Source organism: Urocampus carinirostris, chromosome 17 (genome assembly GCF_059441175.1).
Source record: "Urocampus carinirostris isolate Australia breed hairy pipefish chromosome 17, RoL_Ucar_1.0, whole genome shotgun sequence".
NCBI classification, from domain to species: domain Eukaryota; kingdom Metazoa; phylum Chordata; class Actinopteri; order Syngnathiformes; family Syngnathidae; genus Urocampus; species Urocampus carinirostris.
The window spans coordinates 31111116-31131822 of NC_142365.1; the positions used below are offsets into that span (position 1 = coordinate 31111116).

A 20707-nucleotide genomic window follows, 5' to 3' on the forward strand; every position below is an offset into this window, starting at 1 on the left:
GCGAGACCTTAATATGTCTGAGGGGCCAAAAAATAACTACATTTCCCACAATTCCTGAAGAATACAATTTCTGCGACTTAACAACCCAGCGCCATTAGACGCCAACATATCCGTATTGATTAGTGGAATTGACAAATTAATTTCCAAGAGGATTTTGTCATTTGGCGCAGTGATTTAGTACACACAACACTCCTGGATTGTGCTCATATCTAGATTGCTCATATCTCAAGTATACTTTCAGGATACGAAATGACAGAAAACCAATTGATACATCCCCAAACTCCGAAAAGCCTCTAATTTAACAGTAAATAGCTATAAATCATATATTCCTGATTATTACAAACATATTCAAATAGTAATTGACAATACAGTCATAAGATTAACAAGACGAGGATAAAATTACCGTAAAGCCCTGCACTCTTTTGGTGGCGTCCGGAAATTCTCGTGCCCTGGATTTTATTTGCATGTCTGTATGTGCATATGTGCGAGTATTGGATGGAGAAAGATACTTTTTAAAAAAAATAAATAAAACTCATTATTTCTAACTGTCAATTTCTCAACTATACTTTCTATTCATTTTAGAATAGGATCATTGGAAAACACATTTGCCTGGCTGATGCCAAACATCTTAACAGTAGCATATGTTTAGAGACATTTTTTCAATACAACTATAATGTTTTTAACTTGAATAGTACTATATTTTCACGACCACAGGGCGCACCGTGTGTAAGAACGCAGTCTCCGTGGCTGGTTCTATTCTGTATTTAGCAGATACATAAGGCGCACGCCACGATAGGGTGCGGGAGCTCTCTGCTTGCGACCGTGTTACAACACAGACAAGCATACAAGTGTGCCTATTTGAAAACACAACAGAAGCAAAACTGAGTTTTGTTGTGGTTTAATCAAATATTGATTACAAAGTAAAACACTCTGATAAAACAAAAATGTAAAAAAAGAGCCGGTGCAAAACAGTTTGGCACTCATTTTTTTACCGGTAATCCATATAATGACCGTCAAAATCCTTATCCTTTGTTCCTGACCAGAACAGCTTTGCTAAATTTCCATTAAAAGGTTTGCTTTCTTCACTTCCAGAGTCAAGTTTAAAGTATTTTTCTAAAATACAGTCGACAATCGATTATATTCATTAAAATCCGCTGTAAATTTCTGCCCCATCGTATAGTCCTGGTCCGTGTAGAAAAATTACACTGGTTCATAAAACAAAAGCACCAAAAATATAACGTTAACTTTAAAATAGCTAGATACGCTACGGTGTTAGCATATCCGAGTTCTTCTGCAAAAAATGCTTACAACTCACAGGAGATCGAATACATGTCGCACTTAGTAAGAAATTTGATCTCACAAAAACATCGGATTTCACCCAAAAAGTCTTAACTCGGCCAAGTCTCAAACCTGTGACCTTCCAGTCTCAGGGGTGGGCGCCCAATCCTAAGACCACCGAACTGGATTCTCTCAAAGCACGCTGCACAATAGGCCGCGTTGCACGATTAAAGACATTTTTGAGACTTTTATATGCGCCTTATGGTAATGAAAATATGAATTCAGAGTTAACTTACATAAAGGAAGAGTCACATTTATTTTAAGCATGAATTTCACTTCGTTACATTTATAAGTTACATAAGTGTAAAGTTGGCTGTTTTGAGATATGTGCATTTCTCAGACTTCAATGCAATGAAAATAACTTGTTTTTATATTCCTAAATATAAAAACAATCCCTCTCACACACACACACACATATAGTCACGTTTCAAACATCAGTCTAATTTCATCTTTTATACGTTTCTCTATCTTACATCCTTTTTTTGTGAAGTCGCGCTCATGTGTGTTCCTTTTACTGTTTATGTGTCAAATAAACCACACCTCCTGACCGTAGCCAGTTCTGTCAGAGAGATTTTGGCGAGATGGCTTCCTGACAGTGCTGGCTCCTTCGCAAGGGAGATTTTAAAACTTAATGAGTGATTTCATCTGAGTAATTCTGCCAACAGAGAGTTTATATAATATATAGCTCTGACAATAAGGCCCTTTAAGGGCTGCCGTTATGGGGATGTCGCCCTCAATGAAAATGAGCTTGACACCCCACTATCTAATGATATTGCTAAATCAACGCTAGTCAGTTTTTCCATTTAATAACCAAAGATAAGCTAATGGTAAACCCAAATCAGCATTACAAATGTTATACAGAGACTTCCTCCCAATTTGCGCTTTGGTTGTTGCTGGTTCACTCCTTCACAGATTTTTAATTGAACTGTCTTTATTGTCATTGATATCAACATATCGTTTATCGTGGTCAGAAAGAGAGTAAGTGCTGCACAGGACAGATTATGTGTGTGTGTATAAGGTGGCCATGACAGTTTGCGTTGCGACTTCAAAGATTGTTATCGGGTCTGTAAATCGACTGAGGGGGCGTCGGGAGAGAAAGCAATAGCGAGGCTGCAGGTCCAGCCTACTGCTATGGCTAAGCCAACAACCCTCACAAGTTACCCTTTCGGAGTCTATATTTCAGCAACGCCGGATCCATTAACCATAAAATATAAGACCTGGAGGGACAACTTGTGGGAAACCGCGAAATTTGGGACTCTTATTTTATTCATCGCAGAGTTTTGCTAAATTCTAGGACACCCAATGCCAGCGCGTAGCCTCTCTCTAAATTGCTTTCTTACTCTAAAAGTAGAAGCCATCCAATTACATTTAACTTTTGTATAATGACAATAAAACAAATCATTCAACTGCAATTTTTTGTTGTGTGTTACTATTTGTAGATCTATAGTTGTTATTTTGTAACAGTCGTACACTCTGTCGGTAGTGATCTCATCACGAGGTAAGTTTTAACCTTTTGGGAGCTTTTATAAAGGTGTGTCACCACTTAGATGATTTTTGCTTTTTGTGAGTGGTTCGGGTCCCCATTAACCACAAAAATTAAGGGATCTCTTTATCTTCAATAAATGCACCAGCTGTTGGAACTCCGCTGACTCCTTGTTGATACCACACTGCAGCCTGGGTCCGTTGCGACACAACTTGGCACTCTGAATGCAGATGTGCCCTCCTAACCCTCTGTTCTGTCTTGCGGCTGCCAGGCTTGATCACCACCACGGCGAGGAAGCTGGATCGAGAACAGCAGGCGCAACATTTCTTGGAGGTAACGTACGACCGACATGGGATGAGGCTTGAGGGAGTTCTCAGGGGTCCTCGCGTTTGTTTATCTTTAATTGCCACCTGCCACTGAACACATCGGTGGAGGACAAGCCGTTTTTGGATGCTGATGAATGTCTCTAGGTCGGGGCCCGAGTGTGGGGATTTTTTTAAAAGTAATCATTCATCATCGGTTATCTCCTTGTCTGAAGTCGGCCAGGACTTTCTGTGTGTTTGTGTGTTTTTGTGCCTGACGCGTTAGCACAGACACTGGGCATTCGGATAGTGCCGCGCTTTGCATTTTTGCCGCCCCAGCTGCATGCAGATGAAGCGGATAATCGCGCCGGCTCCACTTCACAGGGAAAACTTCATCCCTGGCGGGAGTTTTCTTGCAACTTATTAACAACTGCAATGAAATGAAATATCTCCCTGGAGTCACCCTAGCAAGATGTTTATCGGTTGCCGAATGATGTCTCGGCCCTGGCGCACGGTGAGAGGACACCGGGGAGGACAATCAAATCATACATGCTCACTTAATTAGGTAGGTAATTCAACGAGAGTCAAAACAGAAGCCGCAGTGATATTTCTGTATTTGCAAAGACAACTTTGCATCATTAGTACACGTTAAATTGTTTTCACAATCCTGTCCCTAAAGCCGGCTCCACTTAGTTTCAGGAAACCCAGTGGACAGCCGACATAAGTTGAGTCATAGAGAGGGAAAAAAGTTTGCAAAAGATCTGCCAAGGAAAGAATTGCAAAGTTTTAAAAACGAGACATCAAAATTTGATGGAAAACAGCAATGTCAAATTTCAAAATATTTGCACTAGACCTTACTCGGTGTGGCATTGTTAATACCTTATCAATGCTAGCTGCTTTGCGCCGCAAACACTAATGCGAGCAGCTAATGCCGTTCAACCCAGCACTATATTCTTTTTTAAAGGGAGACTGTAAAATTTGACCATTCAATGTCACTATATTGTGTAATACAAATGAAAACGAGTGCTACTGAGAACAAACAAGAATACAAACTACAAAGATTCCAGATGACCAAACCATTTTGGCACATTCTTTCAGAAGGTCTTTGGTTTTTGGGGATAAACATGTAGCAGCAAGATTTCAGATATTTTTGTCTGCTTCCTGTACGTCATCTTCATGTGATGTAATATAAATACATATTTCCCGACCTAGGGTGCTTTAAAGAAATACATGTTATATGATCTGTGAACTTTTGCTTTTTCAAATTAATATCTAATTTTTAATGAATGTAGGTTTTTTTTACCTCAAGATAATAATACACAATGTCCCGTTAATTCAATATTGTTTTTACATTGTAACCATTCCAATAATAAAAATGCATGTTGTTTACACTTGTTGATTACAATTAGGTTAGTTTTTGTGTTTTTTACCAGTAAGTAATTTACAAGGTCCGCTTAAAAATAAGTTTACACTTTTTGCAATTTTTAAGAATTGAATGGTCAAGGCCTTAGCAATGCTAGTTGCATTAGCATTACCGCTCTAGGCACTAACGCCGCTTAACTCGGCTCATTATATCAGGTCAAATAAATAATGCAAACATACGTTAAAAACTGTATTCTATCTTTCTATGAAATTAAATGATCTGCATTTATATAGCGCTTTTCAAGTCAATGGAGACTCCCCAAAGCGCTTTACAATGTGCTTCACATTTACCCATTCACACACACTCACACACCAATAGCGGCCGTGCAGCCATGCAAGGCGCCAACCTGCTTGGGTATTAGGGGTTCAGTGTCCTACCCAAGGACAATTCGACATGTAACACGGAGGAGCCGGGATTCAACGAGCGCTCTACCTCCTAAGCTAATGCCGCCCCCTATCTATCTACAGTGCATCCACAAAACTAAGCATTTCTTAGTTTTCTATTTTTAAAAAATTCAAAAAAAGTTAAAAAAAAAAAAACTTTTCACATTGTCATAATGGAGTATTTTGTGTAGAATTTTGAGATGATAGATTGAATTAATACAATTTGGAATGAGGCTGTAACATAACAAAATGTGGAAAGTAGCCTAGATGGTAGTGTGCCCGCTTTGAGACTGGGAGGTCGCTGGTTCGCGCCTCGACCGAGACATACCTAATTGGTATAATGGCGGCGCCCTCTGGCTGCGGCTGCATCGACCCGCTACAACGGGTCAGGTGTATCGACATTTCGTTCTGTGTACATTGTTACAAAGAATGACAATACAAAGGAAATTATTATTATTATTATTATTAAAAAGTGAAGCGCTGTGAATAATTTCCTGGATGCACTGTATATATCTATCTACCCTAGTCATATCCCTCGAGAGCGGTGACCGACAGCAAGACAAACACATAAAAACAAACAAACAAAAAAAAAAAGAAAAAGGAAAAAACACACAAAAAAGTTTGACAATTGCCTACCCAAATGCCCAAACACCTAAACAAGTTAAGCACCCCAGCACCCAAGTTGGTCATGCTTTCGTCCCTTCAAGTGGAAAGGCGCACAAGAAAGCGGCCATGTCACTCGGGTCGGAGTGACACAACACACTATTCTGTTCAACAGCAGGGGCCAACATCTTACCTGGTTTACCCCTGCCGCATTATACAGGTGCCTTGTCCATCCCTTAGAACACGTCCAAATATCCTACTATCCTTTCACAACACATCAACACTCATTCCTATCACCAACAAGAGCTATAGCTTCCACTACATTTAGAACTCTTTCCTGCAGTGCACTCATAACACCACTCATCCACGTTAATCGCGGCTTTCGTTTTGGTCTCTTTCCATTTACTTCTGCTCTGTAGATCCTCTTCGACATCTGCTCCTCATCCGTCCTCTGCATGTGTTCAAACCAACCAAGTACTCTCTCATCCATACGCTTGCTCAGTTCCACTCCTACTCCAGTTCTGTGTCTCACAATTTTATTTCTCAATCTATCCAATCTTGTCACTCCTAACATACTCCTCAAAAACTTCATCTCAAAAACATTTAATTTCCTTTCTCAAATTTGCAGGCTCCAAGTCTCTGCACCATACAACACAGTTGGCACAATCCCACTCATACAGTCCTCTCTTAACATTCATACTCATACTCTTGTTACTCATCACTCTCCTCAGAGCACCAAAACCTTGCTTCTTTGATTCAGTCTGTGCACTACCTCGCACTCCATTCCACCAACTGCAGCCACATCACAACCCATCACAAAGTACCTAAAGCTTTCAACTTCTTCCAGCACCTGTCCATTCAACCTTATTTCCAACACCATGCCCACTCCATCACGTGAACACTTCATCACCTTACACTTCCCACGAGACTTCTTAAACAGCCGTGGTGACATCACACAGCCCTGTTTCACACCAGTCAACACCGGGAACCACTCACTTGTCTCAATTCACACTCTGCTGTTCACATAAAAAACTCTTCAATGCTTCCAAAAACATTCCACCCACTCCATACATTACCATCACCTGCCACAACGCCTCTCTATCGACCTGCCTTTTCCAAGTCCATGAAAGCCAAAAAAACATCCTTACCTTCTGCAAAACATTTCTCACACACCTGTCTTACTGCAAGCACTTGATCCACACATCCTATTCCTTTCCTTAAACCACTCTGCTCCACTATCACCACCTCATTTGTTTTTCCTTTCTCTCTCCTAATCAAGACTCTTCCATACAGCTTACAAACAACAATACCTCTCAAATTGCGACATTCATACTTATCACCTTTACTGTTACACAATGGCACCACACATCCACTACACCAATCAACAGGAACCACACCACTTAAAAAGCATACATTCAACGTGTACTAACCAGTTAATCAGAGTCTTGCCACCTTTCTTCAACCATTCAGCAGTACAACCATCCAACCCAGGCGCCTTCCCCCCTTTCATTTCTGTCACTGCCTCTTGCACCTCCCATGTTTCCACATGCTTCACATTTGAATCACCCAACACGGGGATTCTCCCCATACCATCGATCGCCTTGACTCTCACTTCTCTCCCATCCTCCACATTTATCATCTCCTCAAAATACTCTGTCCATTTTTTACTGACTGCACAACCGCTAACCAGCAATCTACCGTGCTTATCTTTCACTTTCTCTTTCTTTTTAGACTCACTTTTTCTTACTCTTTTCACTTCTTTCCAGAAAACTTTTCTCCTTTCCTCAAAGTTCACTCCTATCTTTCGACACCATTCATCATTTGCTTTCAAGTCAATTCAAGTCAAGTCATGTTTATTAGTATAGTCCTTAATCACAAAGAGCCTCAACTATTATTACATCATCCCCTGATCTAAAACCTACATGAGGGCAAGGAAAAACTCAAAAACCTCAACATGAGGTAAATGAAGAAACCTTGAGAAGGGACCGCACATTAGGTAGTCCCCCCCCAGGATGACCAGGCTGCTTCCACTACCGCTTTTACCAACCTTTTCTTCACTTTATACCTTTCATACGCATCACCATTCTTATCTTGTAGCAACTTCTCAAAGGCACGTCTTTTCTCTGTCACAGCCTCTGAGACCTCATCATTCCACCATTCACCTACATTCCTAATACCTCGAGCAACTTTTCTCATTCCATACACTTTTTTCGCACTCCTCAACACTGCCTCTTTAAACCACTTCCATTCCATTTCCACACTCTCCACTTCTCTTCTACTCATCCGTTCATACTCTTCCCTAAGTGATATCTAAATACCGACAATACCGACAGAACATGAAAATCACTGCTGTCCAGACATCGCTGCTGTGCACCACGGGGTTACCATTCACTTCTCTCCCATCCTCCACATTCAACAACTCCTCCAAAATACTCTGCACATCTCGTCCTGACTGCACTACCACTTACCAGCAATCTACATTCCCTACCTTTCACTTTCTCTTTCTTTCCGGACCTGCTCTTTCTTACTCTTTTCACTTCTTTCCAGAACGCTTTTCTCCATTCCTCAAAGTTCACTCCTATTTTTCGACACCATTCAGCATTTGCTTTCCTTTTCGCTGCCTCCACTACCGCTTTTACCAACCTTTTCTTCACTTTATACCTTTCATACGCATCACCACTGTTATCTTGCAGCGACTTCTCAAAGGCATGTCACTTCTCTGTCACAGCCTCTGAGACCTCATCATTCCACCATTCACTTCCAACACCTTGACAAACTTTTCTCATTCCACACACTTTCGCACTCCTCAACACTGCCTCTTTAAACCACTTCCATTCCATTTCCACACTCTCCACTTCTTTTCTACTAACCCGTTCATACTCTTCCCCTATCCTATTATTCAACTCTCTGTCTTTTTCTGCCTTATTCAACTCTGACATTTTCACCTCTTCCCTCACACTCGTCCTATAACTAGGCCTCCCCGATCCAAATATTCTCAGTTTTCCTTCCACTAAAAATGATCAGACATACATACATACTGTACAATACGTCTTATAAAAAAATATCTCTTCCCATTCCTAGATATTGTATGTAGCAGTGAGGTGCAGTGAGGTTGGTGTCTGGTTAGTCAGATTTACATATAAATGACCGGTAGCTTACATCTTATTCATCATTTGATTGGTGTCAAGAAAGCAATATATAAACGGAACCATATTGTAAGTCACGTCATATTTACTTGAACAGCTGTTATTGACTAAAAGTGAATACGTGCGGCCATGACAACATAAACGATGATCACATTACTAACATAACATTTACAATACATTTATTGAATGTCCTTCGAAGTATCATCAGAAACAACAAAGCGTTTGCTTTGTTGTGCTTTTTCACGTTTCATTATATCTTTCAGGACAAGTTTCTGTTTTATCCATTTGTTAACATTCGTCTCTGGTACCATGAATAAGAATAGTAGGATAATGAGACCTGAACTAATGCCTTTTCATATGCCATCTATATTACTCATGGTGTACTCTAGGGATTATGATTTGGCACTTTTACCGCCATGACCCATGTTCGATTCCTGTGGTATTCAATGTTTAGAGTTTTTTTTATGTAAAATTAAAGACATGAATAAATATTTGAAATAAATAATTATGTGAGAAATGATAATAAACACATACAAATGGGTAAAGTGAAAAATACATCTTTCATTGAACATACTCTGGATTTGTACAAAAATTAAATACAAATGCACTTTAACCAATTACGCACCGTGCTCAGTCAGTAGAGACCTACATCTATAAATAAACAATGTTTAGGGACAGGCAAATAATAAATTAGAATAGAAGTAAACATATTCCTGTTAGCCATGAGCAGGCTCATTAAATGCAGTCAAATCATAAATAAATCAAATATGAATTGCATTTTGTGAAGTGCATTCAGTGCTCAACTGCAAAGTCTGTAACAAAAGTACTTAATGATTCTCATCAATTTGAAATCAAACTTTTTAAATAACTTACATTATTTTTCAGACTGCTAGTGCTTAATTTCAAATACATTTGTCAAGTACAGTCTATCTACTATTCAATAGCTAATTTTATACATGTAAAATGTACCTTGCATGACATCAAAACCTTATTGGCTTGAATGTTACTTGAATCTAACCGAGGCGAGTCAGTTCTGTTCAGCTCTGTTCAACTGTGGAACTGTTTTCTTAAGGTATTTGTGCATCACTGAGGTACCGCCTTGATACAGTACGTAAGGTCTGCTTTACAAATTTTGCCAGTAATCTTCTTCTAACCAGGCTAAAATGCTCCAAGATTTCAGAAGTTTTGGTATGTGTACTTAATGTTGACACTTTCATGTCTGTGTTTTACTGTTCGGGACAGAGACTACTACCACTGCGCATGAGCGACTCTAAGCAGAGATTATATTGTTGTAGAGAAGCCTCACTCTTTTGGAAAAACATGTCTGGCAACAATGGTCAACAATGGAAGTCATTGTCGACTATTTCTATTATCGATTTTGTTTTTAACAATGTCAACTTCTACTCTAAAGTTGAATTTGTTAGCTTTGATTTATTGCTCACTTGGAAGCAGTTGTAAATAGGCATTGGCAAATGGGCTCAACATCTGAGAACGGTGTCCCGGCTTTGCCCGACTGCAAGTGTAATTAAGAGTCCAGTCAGCAGTCAGGCGGCGCACGCTCCTGATGTGATCCAATCGATGTTGTGATGAGACCTTTGCCTTCACTGCAGGCCTCGCTAACACAAAGAGATTTCCCATGAGCTCCTCTCTTCCCTGTTGCCCGCGCCAAACAAATGCCCTGCATACGTTTTGGCGGGCCGTGGATTTCACACCTAGGCCTTCAGTGGTGCTACGTCTGAATTAATCCAACCAATAATAACTATTCTATGACTATAAAACCCTTTCTACAGCTATAGCTGCGACATACAGTGGAACCTCGGTTTTCGAACGCCTCTCAGTTCGAACAAATCGATTCTCGACCAAAAATTTCGAGAAATTCTTGCTTCGCTTTTCGTTCAAAAAATCGGAGTTCGAACGCCGGTACGCTAAGGGCGATGCTGAGCGGCGTACGAGTGTAGATTGCCCCGACCCCTCGTGAAGAACTGTTGTCACCGCAACGCGCACTCCTTCTCTGCTTTTGTTTTTCAAAAGCGGTGAAGGGAGTGTTTTAACTCCTAATTATGCCTCAGAAGAAGGTTGATGCAAGCAGCAAAGTTGCTACCGGTGAAAAAATAGGAATAGTGTGTACAACTATTGCATTTAAGAAAGAAATAATTGCAAAATATGAAGAAGGTGTGCGAGTTTCCTTTCTTTCAGGAATACAGCATGGCTTCTGCAGACAACCGCCAAGGTAAGAAATCCTACTCATAATTCTTTTCTTTATCCTTTAACTGCTCACCACTTGTTATGGAGACCCGGGTGCTAAATGACGTGTAAACTACCTGATTTTTTTATTTTTACACGTTCATGTTAGCGTAATCTTTCGTACGGAAGATTACGCTAACGCGAACGTACGATTAGCCTGGGTTAGCTTCATGTTTACTTTCGTGGTAAACATTTAGGGTGTTGGAATGGATTAAAACAATTTTACATTACTTTTAATGGGAAAAAGCGACTTTGGTGATCGTACAAATCGGTTTTCGTACAAAGAAATGGAATGGATTATGGTCCAGAACCGAGGTTCCACTGTATATAAAATATATCAATGATAACTTTTTTACTCACCCAAAATCCTTTTTTTGTACATAAAATCCTTTCCTCATTAAAGGACAGGTGGTAATGTAAATTGGTTGTTCTCTGAGCAATAAGAGAACAAAACTCCACATAGTTTCCTTTGATTTTTCCTTGAATCATGTCCCCAAAATCAAATTTCCTGCTTCCGCCATTTGTGACAGGCCAACTTTTGGGTTGTCCGACCTTTCTTAATGACATCAGGCTTTTCATGAAACATCCTTCTTGAAGATGGTTTTGACAGTAAATCTGCAACCTTGTTCAGAAGTTGTGGGTTCAAAAAAACATTGTTAAATCAACACAACAATGTGTTTTCTTATGCAGTTTGCTACAGATGCAGTTTATTAGCTCTGGCAAGTGCAATATATAACTAACCAATCATTCTTCTTCGTTAACAGAGGTTGGCACCATTGATTTGTTGCATTGCTGCTGCCTAACTAATCATTGAGTGTGAAAACACTGACGTTTCCCTGCGCCAGTTAGAAGGCCCTAGTTTTGAACAGGTCTTAATCTCATTGGTTAAAGCAACAGCTTTATTGACACTTATTTTCTGCTACAGATCCTGCAGAACAAATTGTGAAGAGATAAAGTACCTGTAAATGCTTGAAAATGTTGCCATGTTTTTCAACAAGTCTGCTTCAAAATGACGCTGACATTCCTCTCTGGAGGTTTCGTGTTGCCATCGCATTTCTTCTTCCCCTTGGATTATTGCAGCTGCCTTTGGTTTGCACGGCATTGTCCTATGAAGCCTCATCGCCCTATACGGGTCGCCACCAACTGATATATGTCCCCGTGTCCCTGGTGAGGATAAGTGATGCAGAAAATGGATGGATGAATATGTATATATATATATATATATATATATATATATATATATATATATATATATATATATATATATATATATATATCCCTCTCATCTCATCTCATTAGCTGCACCGCTTATCCTCAGTAGGGTTGCGGGGGTGCTGGAGCCCAACCCAGCAATCATCGGGCAGTGGGCAGGGGACACCCTGCACTGGTTGCCAGCCAACCGCAGGGCACACAGGGACAAACAACTCGCTCGCTCATTCACACCTAGGGACAATTTGGACCAGCCAATCCACCTGAAATGCATGTCTCTGAATTGTGGGAGGAAACCCACGATTATATATATACTGGACTGTCTCAGAAAATTAGAATATTGTGATAAAGTTCTTTATTTTCTGTAATGCAATTAAAAAAACAAAAATGTCATACATTCTGGATTCATTACACATCAACTGAACTATTTCAAGCCTTTTATTATTTGAATATTGCTGAATTTGGCTTACAGCTTAAGAAAACTCAAAAATCCTATCTCAAAATATTCGAATATCATGAAAAAGTATACAAGTAGGCTATTTAACTAATCACCTGAATCATCTAATTAACTCGAAACACCTTGCGAGGGTTTCCTGAGCCTTAAAAACACTCAGCTTGGTTCAGTAAACTAAATCACAAGTATGGGGAAGACTGCTGTCCAGAGGACCATCATTGATACCCTCCATCAGGAGGGTAAGACACAAAAGGAAAATTCTCAAAGAGCAGGCTGTTCACAGAGTGCAGTTTCAAAGCATATCCACAAAAAGTCTGTTGAAAGGGAAAAATGTGGCCGGAAACGCTGCACAACCAAGAGAGATGACCGCAGCCTTAACAAAATTGTGACGAAGAGCCGCTTCCAGAATTTGGGGGAGCTTCAAAGACAGTGGGCTGAAGCTGGAGTCCAGGTATCAAAAGCCACAGTTCACAGACGTGTCCGGGAAATGGGCTACAATAGCCGTATTCCCATGGTCAAGCCACTTCTGAACTCAAGACAACGGAAGAAGCGTCTGACTTGGGCTATGGAGAAGAAGCACTGGACAGTTGCAGAGTGGTCCAAAGTCCTCTTTTCAGACGAAAGCAAGTTTTGAATTTCATTTGGGAGTCAAGGCGCCAGAGTCTGGAGAAAGGCTGGAGAGGAGCAAAATCCAAGTTGCTTGAAATCCAGTGTGAAGTTCCCACAGTCAGCAATGGTTTGGGGAGCCATGTCAGCTGCTGGTGTTGGTCCACTGTGTTTCATCAAGTCCAGAGTAAATGCAACTGTGTACCAAGAGATTTTAGAGCACTACATGCTTCCATCTGCTGAAAAGCTCTATGGAGATGAGGATTTCATTTTCCAGCATGATCTGGCACCTGCCCACAGTGCCAAAACCACCAGTAACTGGTGCACTGACCATGGCATCACTCTCCTTGATTGGCCTGCTAATTCCCCTGACCTGAACCCCATCGAGAATTTGTGGGGTATAGTTAAGAAGAAGATGAAAGACACCAGACCTACAAATGCAAATGAGCTGAAGGCCGCTATCGAAGCATCCTGGGCATCAATAACACCTCAGCAATGCCACAGGCTGATTGCCTCCATGCCACGCCGGATTGATGCAGTAATCCGTGCAAAAGGATTCCCAACCAAGTACTGAGTGCATCAATGGACATTTTCAAATGTTTGATTTAGTTTTGCTGTTATAAAATTATTTTTTTACTTGGTCTGAGGAAGTATTCTAATATTTTAAAATATGATTTTTGAGGTTTTTTTCAGCTGTAAGCCAAAATCAGCAATATTCAAATAATAAAAGGCTTGAAATAGTTCAGTTGATGTGTAATGAATCCAGAATGTATGACATTTTTGTTTTTTTAATTGCATTACAGAAAATAAAGAACTTTATCACAATATTCTAATTTTCTGAGACAGTCCAGTATATATATATATATATATATATATATATATATATATATATATATATATATATATATATATATATATATATATATATATAATTAATAAATGCACTCGCAAGATTGAAAATTGAAATTATTTGCATTAATTAAATGCATAATTCACACCATTTTTTTCCTTTAATGGTACTGGACACATTGGAAAATTGGCTTTCAAAGTCTTTAAAAAGTGCTTAAATTTGTCAAGAAGGTGTATGAACAACGTAGCTGAGCAGATAATCTGGAATTATTTCATAAGTATTCATGAACAAAATATATTTAATATCACATGATTCAGATATTCCTTAGGACAGCAAGTTCCTGTGGGCTCTGACTGCCCACCACTGTGCAAACATTTGGGTTTCTTAGGTGACTGTCATCGACGGGCCGGTGACCAACCGCCAGTCCACCATTTGGGTCATGATCCACGTGGAGGACGAGAACGACAACCCGCCCGTCTTCCCAGAAGTCACCTACCGCGTCCGGCTGCCGGAGCGCGACCGCAACCGCCGCGGCGAAGCCGTCTACCGCGTCTTCGCCCACGACCGTGACCAGGGCGCTAACGCCAATATCAGCTACAGCATCCTGGATGGCAATCAGGACGAGACCTTCAGCGTGGACCCTCGGACCGCCATGGTTCTGTCCAAGAAGGCCGCTAGGGCTGGGAGTTACCATGTCCTCACGGTAGGACGGATTTATTTTTTGTGCAATTTTCCATCAGACGTAAATCTGTGTTTTATTATTATTATTTTATTATTGATTCATTTTTACAGGTTAGTGCAGATAAATTTGACAACCCGCCGATGGATTTTTTTTTTATTTCACTCTGCTCACACTCAATCACGTCAACACAAAGCTTGTTTGGGATTTTAATTTGCAAATAAATGTCATTGTAATAAATGACTCACTTTTCTTTTTCGACCACTTTATTTCAGATATTAAGCTTTAAGACTTCTCTGACTGGTCAATGTCAAATTATATTGACTCCTCATCAGAATTTAAAGTCTTACTCCCAGTGGAGTACTTATCTTTGCAGGCACCCAAATGTCTGTTTTGATCCCATTATGTTTAGGGTTTTTTTTTTTCTTACAGAATATTATAATGCAGACTTGTCTTTCCCAAAGGATTGGTTACAAAACAATTTTATTTCTGGTTCTCTAAGGTAGTGTTTCCCTACATTTTTCATCTAAGGCACACTTCTTTTCATGCAAGAATCTTCAGTAACACTGTCCGGCAAAACTACCGTAAATTCCGGTCTATAGAGCGCACCTGATTATAAGCCGCACCTACCACATTTTAAGAGGAAAACCGATTTTGTACATACACAAGCCGCACCTGTATAAAGCCGCATGCGCCCACATTTAAACATGTATCACAAACACAAAATTAACCCAAACTCGACTTCAAGTCCTGTGTTTTAAACTAAATGTCCTTCATTAAAGTCCACAGTCCAAAAATCACAGCCGGCAAAATGAACGGAAAATGATACCGGTACTTAAGGTCTGATGCAGACCTGCAGAGTCCAGGTCCCGTTGAAAGTAATCCAAGGAAAAAAGTGTATATTTCCAAAGGTAAGGGTGGGAAACATATATCAGATGAACACATTTACTCACGCAACTCCTTTTTCTTTAACCAACTTTTTACCCCCTCTTCTTTCCTTGTCTGTCCCTCACCTTTAGCGGTCCCCACTTAAACTCGGCACCCCGCGTTTGTTCAACCCCTCATTTTTCGTTCATCTGTGCAAAACATATCAGAATAAGTGTCTAAAATAAATACAAATAAATACATTACAAAAATATACAGTTGCAAATACATATTATACATGTTTTACACATATTTATAAGGAAAGACAGTACACCGAGAGAGTTTTCAAAGCTTTAATAATAATAATATAGCTTTGACAGGGCAGTTTATGGTAGCAACACTCGAGCGCATCACTGAATAAGCCGCAGGGTTGAAAGTTAGGGAAAAAAGTAGCGGCTTATAGTCCGGAATTTACGGTATTTAAAAAACTAAAATCCATCTATTTGTATGTTTTCTCTAAAATCTAAAATGATAATGTTACTAACATTTATATTATGTTTTTTGTAGTCACCATGGCTCAGACCGTTATACCGGTTATTCATTTTGGTTATTAATGCTTTTATTTGGGATTTTACATTATTTGTGACCTCATTTTCAAGTTTCACTGTATTTTCAGGGGTTTTTTTTGATAATTTTGAGGCACACTGTCAAACGAAAATGTTTAAAAGATTAATTACCGGCACCATTTTCAAGTTTTTGTTTTTTTCAAAGTTGAGTTAATCATATTGCCTCATTTGACAGTATGACGTTTTTTTGAGTCACCATGGCTCAGACAGTGATACAAGTTATTCATTTTCGGTCAATAATTTTGCTGTAATACAGGATTTGACTATATTTTTAACCTGTTTTCGATGTTCACTTTTTTTTCTAGAAGAAACGGGAAAAATACTACTTCTATTGAGCAAAAAAAGGATTTGCCATTGAAGCAATGTCTTTTAATTGCTCCAACTTTTTATTTCCTTTTTTATTTATTTTATTTTAGAAAAATAAGAAAATAATGAAATTCAGGAAAATTATATGCAAGCTTTTTATTATTTACCTGCCTTTGTCTCTCTCTCTCTCTCTCTCTCTCTCTCTCTCTCTCTCTCTCTCTCTCTCTCTCTCTCTCTCTCTCTCTCATATAGGTGATCTAGCCATCTATCGATCTACTCATAAGGATGAATGTTACAGTTACTCGGTGGACCAATGAAAGAAAGAAGGGATACTGAGCAATAAAATGCTTTTTGAAAATAAAAAATAAAATACAATGCTATTGCATTGAATGAGTTAATATCACATGATTCCGATATGCTTTAAGCCAACAGAGAAAGCCTTACAGGCTCTGACGGCCCACCACCGCCCAAAAGTTATAAGGTGGCACGAGTTTAAATCTGGATTTCCGTTGCAGATTAAAGCAGAGGACGGTGGAGAAACCCCCTTATGGTCGACAGTCAAACTTCACGTAGAGTGGATTGCCCGCCCGGCACCTTCGCCGCTTCCCCTAGTGTTCACACAGCGTTGCTACAACTTCTCCGTGCCAGAGACAGCCGCCGTGGCTCAGCCCGTAGGAGCGGTCGCCGTGGGCCAGTCGGACACCCCCGTCTGGTTTACCATTTTGGGTGAGTTTTTTTTTTTTTTATAGGAGTGAGCCTCAACTGATGCGTCGGGACACAAAAGTGGGTCGCGGACTCGTTTTTAGTGGCTCGCATGCAAGGTTTCCTCTAAGCTTCCACTGGTCTGGGCAATCACACAAAGCGTGGCAACTAAACCATTATCAAATATGTTCAAAACCCAAGATCAAATGAAGTTACATTTTGATTAAGGCAATAGTATTCCCCCCCCCCCCCCCCTCCATTACCCCTGACCTTGCCTCCCCAGATACCCCACCTTCCTCTCTCCAGCTCCAGCTCACATACATGCTTACCTTTTTTACTCAATCCCGTGTTAATTTTGACTTTGAAATACCGGATTTAAAACACAGGAAACAGATAAATCACATGTTGTTTTTACCTGCATGCAATGTAATTCCATGCAAGTTTTCTAGAAGATTCATCTTGGAATTTTGAGCCCTGATTTTATGTGCCGGATAGATTTTCTTGTGTGTGGAAAAGGTCTCGGTAGTGCGCAATTGCACGCAGCTTAGAAGGAACTTTGGTCTCAGGCCTTTGCCCTGGCAAAATAGTGCTAAGAAAAGAAGAAAAACCGTAACTGTAGAGGGTGATAATACACTGCAAATGCTATTTTACACCGCAGAAAATGACCAGTAAAGTTGGTTTACACAGGTTTAGCTTGGCCAAACATGGATACAGCGGAGAATACATGAGATATGTATATCATCATATTGAAGACTGAAGTGAAGAGTTTTGGATATCATTAAAAATGTATGTGTGTATATTTAAACACAGGATGTCGTTGTATTGCAGACTGCAACCGAAAAAGAGTGTTAAAAAACACTAGAAGATCACTCACCACAGAGACTCAAAAGTGACCAAAAAGCATCATTTTTTGCCAAGTCTTTTGCTGTGAAGCAGGAGAATGAAAAAAGGAAGGAAAAAAATGAAGATTACATATAACAAAATTCATTCTGTTATATCATATTGGACAAATGCAGACAAGATTTTATAGGGTCCCAGTTCAGTATTTTGTCTTTTACATAATTGTCGCTTAATGTTATTTTCGATTGTTCTCGATTGTTTGTTCTCAGCTCAGGGATGCTGCTGGAAATGTGAATTTCCCTTCGGGGATGAACAAAGTATCTATCTATCTATCTATCTATCTAATGCAAATAATGTGGCTGTTCTTTGAATCAGCACCCTTTAAGGCTATCTGTTTTCTTGTAACCTTGAAGATTTAATAAAAAGGGGGGGTCGGAGAAGTGTTTTAGGACGGGATAGAATCCTCTTAACTGAAATCCCTCTCCTGGTCCTCGTTGCAAGTTCAAAATGTATGTCTTCTCCCCTTATTTTGAGTGTCTAGTAAAGATTGAAACAAGATAAAAAGAAGGAAAAAAAGAAAAATGAAAAAAAGAAAGGAAAGAATACAAATAAAAGAGAAAAATTAAAAAGGGAGTAAAATGAAAAGAAAAGAAGAGAAACAGAAAGAAAAAAGAAGAAATACAATAATAAAAAAGAAAGACAAACGAAAGTAAAAAGAGGAAAAACACCAAGAATAGAGAAGGGGAAAAAAAGGGGGGAAAAGAAGAAAAACGTTTTTTGTGTACTTGAAGCGTCAAGAAGGCTTAAAATTATGTCAGATTTGTAATCATATGTTGGCCTGGAAAATGTTGGGCGCCACCAGACTGTACTTAACCCAGTCACACCACAGAAAATAGTGCTCCCTATGGTTAAGGGATCCAACCAACCAACTAACCAAACGACCATATTTGAAAATGTGACCATTGAGAACTAATGTTTTGAAGCAAAATCTCGGACTCGGGCCCGGGTTGCTAATTGGGGCCCTCAGGATGCTAGTTTGAGGCCCTGCATTAATATAAAAAATTAAAGGGACATTGTATGTGATTTGACCACAAGATGGCCCCGTATTTTGCCGTGCAACGGAAAATAAGTACTACAAAGCACAAGTAAGAATACAAACAATGGAGACTTAAAGTGACCATAAAGGACCATTTAGCTTCTCTTTTTTTGCCCAGAGGGGTTGGTAGGTAGGTAGGTAGGTAGGTAGGTAGGTAGGTAGGTAGGTAGGTAGGTAGGTAGGTAGGTAGGTAGGTAGGTAGGTAGGTAGGTAGGTAGGTAGGTAGGGAGGGAGGGAGGTAGGTAGGTAGGTAGGGAGGGAGGTAGGTAGGTAGGTAGGTAGGTTGGTTGGTTGGTAGGTAGGTAGGTAGGTAGGTAGGTAGGTAGGTAGGTAGGTAGGTAGGTAGGTAGGTAGGTAGGTAGGTAACCTTACAGTAATCTTGGAGGGAGAATAAAAAGCATGAAAAAAGGTCATGAAAAAGAAGAAATGATGAAAAAGAAAAAGAGGGAAAAGTTATATGAAAAGAACAAAGTAGAAGAAAAGAAGGAATGAATGAAGGAAATAACAAAGGAAAGAATGAAGGAAAAAATGAATGAAATAATGACAAAAGAGAATCGAAAGAAAATAAAGGGGAAAAAGGGAAGACCCAAGAAAAAGGGCTACCAGTAGCTGCAAGAAGGCGATAATATATCAGCTCCCTCAAGGTGAGACTAATGTAAACACTGAAACATTATTTTATCAAATGTTTATTGTGGAAAACCCGATTTAGCCCACACTTACCCACAGACAAACTCAGCCCCAAAGTAAAATGAATTTAAGATCACTGCATTAAAGCATCACTGGCCTGTCAGTGTGGATTATGCCTTCTATTTTTACATTAACAAGCACGTTGCATTCAATCTTTATTTGATCTGTCTGCGCAGTGACAACATGTAATTGATTTTGATGACCTTCCCTTGTGCCGGTTGTTCTCTGCTACTGTTGTTGAATCTAATCAACACCACTACACTGGTGCTTTAATTAAAAATGATTTGAATAACGCAGCACCGACGTAAGGGAAACGTGGCTATAATCGTTGCTAGCGGCTTTCACGCTCCAGTGTCCACAATCTCACTATTAGAACATAGCAGACGAGATTTGTGTGTAATGAAATCCTTGCACAATTTACACAGTTGCTGCAAAAGCTCCGAATAATACAGGACTCTTGATCATTTAATTTCCTCTGCGGGCCTTAATAAATCACGGAGTTTCCCCTACGTCATACACAAGCCACATTTTGCAAACCATCGATCAGTGTTTGGCACGTTACTGTAAAAATTAGTTACTTAATGTAGTTAATGTTGTGTGTACTCTTAGATTAGTGACACCAAAAAGGAGTGACTATCTAGGTGCAAGTTACCATGTACACCACATACAATGACATTTATTTGCAAATTAAAATCCTACCCAATTCATTTACTTTAGAATAGCCACATAATAAAACAAAAAATACATACATAATAAAAATATAATAATATAAATATATAATGCTAACCCTGGCAACCAGTTTCACGGTGTTCCCTGCCCACTGCCCGAAGATAGCTAGGATGGGCTCCAGCACCTCCGCGACCCTA

At 39.6% G+C, this 20707-nt stretch overlaps 1 protein-coding gene across 2 annotated transcripts in view; it reads left to right on the forward strand.

Moving 5' to 3' along the window:
- Nucleotides 1-20707, forward strand: part of fat3b (FAT atypical cadherin 3b) — a 196898-nt gene that overhangs the window by 60637 nt on the left and 115554 nt on the right. For both annotated transcript variants that reach the window (XM_088321825.1, XM_088321826.1), the window contains exons 8-10: nt 3093-3154; nt 14430-14744; nt 17032-17242. In XM_088321825.1, coding sequence (XP_088177951.1) covers nt 3093-3154; nt 14430-14744; nt 17032-17242 — 588 coding nt within the window. The remainder of the gene's footprint in view (nt 1-3092; nt 3155-14429; nt 14745-17031; nt 17243-20707) is intronic.